At 37.8% G+C, this 5,810-nt stretch overlaps 1 protein-coding gene across 1 annotated transcript in view; it reads left to right on the top strand.

Moving 5' to 3' along the window:
* The window catches only part of LOC105565420 (sodium-dependent noradrenaline transporter), a 36,597-nt gene extending 33,078 nt beyond the window's left edge, over positions 1-3,519 (top strand). Inside the window, exon 12 of the mRNA XM_012018595.1 lies at positions 3,270-3,519. Coding sequence (XP_011873985.1) covers positions 3,270-3,290 — 21 coding nt within the window. The 3' untranslated portion in view covers positions 3,291-3,519. The remainder of the gene's footprint in view (positions 1-3,269) is intronic.
* Positions 3,520-5,810: the final 2,291 nt, after the last annotated feature.

Here is a 5,810-nt window from a genome sequence, read left to right as displayed (position 1 = left end):
TATATAAAACGTATCCACCATGACGTAACCACCATGTGCTACTTGAGCTTTCCTCCTGTTCTTTGAAACAAAACCACTATAGTGGCTTCGGATTCTTTTAGAACAACACGTTAGTGATTCTTTCCTATGCTTCGATACTTTGTTACTGTCAAACGGAAATATTCTCAATTGTTTCGACGTCCATTCGTCACACGGAGAGAATTTTCTCTTAAAATTTGTCCCGAAAGCCATGTAATCGTGGGACAACATTGCAGTTTTGAAGAACTTTATGGGAGTTTTTTGAAATTTTACCACACGATTTACTAGTAATTATACTGAGTATACATTTTACTAGTAAAATGTGCTACAATTTACTAGTAAAATGTATAATGAAATTTTACAAAACTCCCATAAAGTTCCTCAAAATGTCATGTTGTCCCACGATTATATAATTTTCAGGGTTAAAAGAAAATTCTCTCCGTGCAGTTTTCGTAGTCAAAGGATTAGTCATACAGTCCGTTTACCGTCGATTTGTTCCTAGCTTATTATTTAGTAAACTAATTCAGTTTAATAAGCTAATTCCAGTACAAACTATTTAGTTCATTAATTTTTCTTAGTTAGCCAAACTTTTATTCTAAATTTTCATTTTTTACTGTCAAGTCAAGGAGCGCATCGATCTCGAAGCGTGTCAACTTGATTCTCGATCAAAAAAATTCCTTTTATGCGGCAACGAATTACCCAACGGGCTCGAGATAAAACTCGCGTATCTTACGGATGTCCAAGGATACCTGCGTCGCGCATCCCCGCTGCGCCGCGACTTCGTCTCGTCGGGTGACGAGGGGATCGTATCTGGCGGGGGATGCCGATATATCATACTTGTAAATACAATAATTACATGTCTCGCATTGTAGCGACCCGCGAACCGGCCGGTGCAAGGCGGTCGGGCGTATAGAAATTAAGCATTTCGAAATCGTCGTGGTAAAGAGTTAAATCTTGCGGTCGCGAGGCGACCGCCGCGGCCTGCGTTCTCCATCTCCTCCCATAAAGCTCTATATACTACTAGACCGTTATTCTGGCAAAACTATGTTTATTAAAAGTTTATAAGAAGTTTGTTTAAATGTTGAGTCAATGTTTTGTTTGAGTTTTAAAACATTTATGCAATTGTTTGTAAGATATAAATTTAAACACGGAAGTTGTTCATGACATGTTCGTGGTTACACGTGTTCAAATTCCGTTTAATGAATACAATGTCAAACGTTTCCATTATAGTTTTCTAAATGCTTGTAAAATGTTATTGTCAGTAGAGAATTAACCAGGTGTTTGCAACGAACTTCCAAACGGTGTAGCCATCAATAAAACTCTTCATAAATAGATATAAATGTCGTCTCTCACTTAAAATCTCTCACTTAAAAAAAAACCAGGGTACCTTTGAGCTGAAAAGTGAGGCAAGAGTTCCGCCTTGTCTTGATAAATAGAGTAGTATATGTGCCGACACACCGATGCACACGTACTACCTTGGGAGCTTTCCAGCAAGCGACACAAGTCGACACAAGTGTCGTTCTGTCTTTATTATTCATTGAATGCGAAGAAAGACAGAACGACATTTGTGTCGACTTGTGTCGCTTGCTGGGAAGCTCCCCTTATTTACCTAACAAGACAGGGCGGAACTCCTGCCTCGCTGTTCAGCTCGAAAGTAGCAGTCTAGTATATACAAGTCTGGGTCTCCTCCGCTCCTACCTCTCTTCATCGCACGCAGGGGCGCGTCGTCGCGCGAGCGGCGCATACATATTTATATAGTTTATTTAGCGATCGTTGTTTAGATACAAAGATGTATACGTATCTATAAACTCACGTGTGTATGTATATACATATATTAAAAAGTATAAATATATATATATATTTTATACACATCGCATCCGAGTTGCCATCGCAGCCATAGGTAGCAGCTCGGGCCTTGTTAATTCGATCAAACGATTTAAATGACTTCACCCCCGAGGCGAGGGGACTAGCAAAAGCTTTGCGAGAAGAGCTGAAGAACGAGATCGTCGGCCGAAACCCTCTTTTTCCGCTCTCTCCCGCCCCTTACTCAAGTCGGTGGCGATCATGCCCGCCCAAGAGCCATATTGGCCGGGCATCCGTCGAGGCTTATAACCGGCACGCAAGGCAAGTTTTGCACCGCTTTGGATTGCGCCGCACCGGTGTCCCCTAACGTTACGCTTACTCTAATTAGCGCACCGGTGTTGATTATCGACCACCGACACTATATATTACATCGACACTGTATTAACCGTTGTATTAACATTGTTGCAATTGTTTTATTGTTATTTGTAAGTGATAAGTACGAGATATCTTTTTTCCTTACATTTGTTATACCCGGATTGTGTGGGCGAGAAGGGCATCGATGTATCTTACAATGTGGTGAAACTGCTAAAAATCAGCGGCTCTATCTCTTTCTAAGGAGACAGTTAGAAAGAGACAAAGCTACTTACTTTTAGCATTTTCACTATAGTGTAAGATACAGAATTGACCCCGAGGTCATTATTGGTCGATACCATTAACGTGCAGTGCCGAGATAATAGTGACTTCGCTCGTCCGCAAAGACGACAGCAGGGAAAAAAATGTAGCTACCGTAGCAAGAAACTGCATGTGGTTACCCGGGGAAGGTGACCAAATTCGGATCAGATACCAAGTGCGGATCGACAATTGGATGAGTCGCTAAGAAGCGGCACTTTAAAGTAATTCATTTAAGCTTTGCTCTTTTATATATTTACAACTTTATGCTACATTGTCGATATCATAAAAGGCATCGACGTGTTTTTATGTCACTTATTAGCAACTCATCGAATTGTCGATCCGCATTTGGTCGCCCTAAATTTCAGTCGGAAATTATGGACAGCAAATATTTAGTTGTGACGGCTAGATATTCTGCTACTGTGCTTATTGTATCAGGTGCGACAGCAAACCGTTTACTGTGGTTCAGAAATTTATAGTATTGACAGTGAAATATTTTTGGCAAACCAAGATCAGCTACGGTGGCAAAAATTTTTCTCAGTGAGCCACGGCTGAGCGTGTGAGTCTCTGGGGCATTATACAATAAAATGAGAAATGTATTAGAGTTACTGTTAGCCCATTGTGTTTGTAGACCTACGTTTATTACGAAGGGACGAGAGGATTTTTGCCTTTAATGGCGAGACGGTGTGTGGAGAGAGAAGTGGTCGGGTCTGACGGAGGAAGTCGCCGGCGCGCAAACGTCCCGGCGAGATCTCATCTGTGTTGTGTCTTCTTTGCAGACTACTTCTACTCGACTGTAGGTCGCCGAAAAAAATTCACGCAGTTTGTTTCGAAAAAAATAAACCGAGCGGTGCAAAATTGATCTTGAACGCGTTGCGCTCCGTTCCCCGCTACGTGTCGCAACCCTGTCGAAGACTGTTACAGCCGCGGCTTTGGAGTACGATCCCGATTAGCGTTGATCCGCAGCGCGACGTAGCGTTACGCATGTAAGGATGATTTTGTCGAATAAAATTTCGTTCTCTACAGGAATAGCGTAGCTCATTTGTACCATCACGGTTTAGATATCCTGCGAGAAGTGGATAAACTACGTCGGAAAATATAGAGAAAGGTCCTCTATTATGCGATAAACTCCTAATATGAGATAGCAGGGTTTTTGTTAAATTAATAGGCACGTCTATTGGTTTCATCGTGAATTTATTGCCCCTGGAGTGAAATCTGTTTAGGAAAATTTATTGTCAGATCCTGTAATCGTTGTGAATAAACATTTGTGATTAAATTTTGATGTCGAAAATCTGCTATCTCATAATAGAGGACTTTCCTCTATGTGTGAATGTTTTAATTTCGAAGCTACGAAAGGGTTTTTCAAAGCTGTTACACTGAATAAACTCGGCGAATAGAAAAATGGAAAATAGAAAAGTATTTATAAAATTATTTCTCTCAATGTATCTCAAGTTTAAGCATGGTAGTCTCTTCTTGACTCGATGTGATAGTTTCTCCGTTGGAAATTAAGACAGATAAATATAAAAGCAAAACGGAACATTAAACTTAAATTTCAAAGGTTACTTGTATCTTGAGAAAATTAAGTTTCCATTAATTTCGTAGATGAAAGAATTTTTTAATTATAAACCGAGCTTATATGTAGAAGCTGATTTGTTTCTTAAAACAATTGAGGGTTTCTAGCAATTTCTTAAAAGTGAAAAAGAATGTTTAAACGAAAATTCAAGCTTATATTTCGGAAATTATTCGTAGTTCGAGGAAACTGACTTTTATCAATTCCTTGGATAAAAGCGAAACAACTTTTTTAAATGATAAATATGAAACTTATTGTATTTTAAAAATTATTGCAGCTTGAGAAAACTGAGTTTTCATCAATTCCTTTTAAATCACTTGCGTTTTACAATGCAAACTACACAATATTTAACACTTCACTCGTATTTCTTATCATGTGTTCGCTCGTCGTAATAATGCGTTTCCGCTGAAGAGTGTGACGAACAGACACTTTAAACCGCCTACACCATGTTTACTTAATTCTCATAGAAGAAGCCGAAGAAGCCGTTTCAAATGGCGTAATCGCACGACTTGTCACGTCGCGTATTAAGAACAATTGAAATTATCTCCTAGCTAAAAATTGTCGTTAATTAACAAATCGTATTTGGTGCCACTTTCGTTGATTTATCTTTATTAATTCACGGTCGCAGATTGCTTTCGCGACGATTTTTCGACCTCCTACGTAATTAAATTAATGTCGTTCTGAAAGAAGTCCTTTTTCTGTTTGTAATATTTTTAAAAAGTATTTTTTTAGCCTGGTAATTGTGTAAATTATTACAACTTAATGGGGATACGTAGCGTAAAATAGTCTTAATTAGGTGTTTCCGAAGCAGCATAGTAGCATGTTTCTATCTTCGCTGGTTTTGCTGCCATCTCTGATTAAAGTTCTTCATTCAGAAGAAGGTAAGAAGGTTACGGTAAAACATATTTTTAAGGTAAAACATATTTCGTCAATTCTGAGTTAATTCATTGTAAATACAACTTAGCCTCATCACCGCGCATGATGATGATGATTAAATCGTTTATTTATTGCTGTACGAGTAAATGCGTTTTATTAATAAAATGTAATAAATGATTTTTTATATTGATCTATAGAGCTCCGTTAGAATATTGAAGAACTATTTTCAATGCATTACAAATTTTTATACAGATTTTCATAAAGATTCTTATGCAAAAAGAATTTCTCTTGTACTTAAGAAAGGATTCAGAAGAAATAAATTCTTTTGAATTCTTGAGAATAGTTTTAGAACATAAATGGGATGGTAAAAGAGTTCATTTTATAATTCGGGAATTCAAAAAGAATTCTTAGAGTTTCTGTGTTTTCTGGAGAGTAATCAATGCTTCAAATAATAATGACAATTGCTCTCTTAAGTGTGTTATATGTATATTAATTGTTCGCCAGAAAAATTGTCACGTGATTATTTATAGTTATTATATTATTAGAGGAAAGTCCCCTATTATGAGATAGGATCCTAAGATGAGATAGTGGAGTTTCTGCTAAATTAATACGCGTCATCGGTTGGTTCCGCCATGAATTTATCGTTGTTAGATCATGTAATCGTCGCGGAAAAAGATTTCTAATAGAACTTGGACGTTGAAAACCTACTATATCACCTTAGAATTGTTCCTATCTCATAATAAAGAACTTTCATCTACTTCAGATTGATAATAATGTTCCAATTTAAAAAAATTGACCCTTATTAGAATATTCCTTCCTCGCGCAGGTGCAAATAACTTCAGTCGAATACTGTGGCAACTTCATTTTATTCCAC

This window comes from Vollenhovia emeryi, unplaced genomic scaffold, assembly GCF_000949405.1.
Source record: "Vollenhovia emeryi isolate VEMERY1.0 unplaced genomic scaffold, V.emery_V1.0 DF939152.1, whole genome shotgun sequence".
NCBI classification, from domain to species: domain Eukaryota; kingdom Metazoa; phylum Arthropoda; class Insecta; order Hymenoptera; family Formicidae; genus Vollenhovia; species Vollenhovia emeryi.
This window is presented reverse-complemented; position numbering and strand designations above follow the sequence as displayed.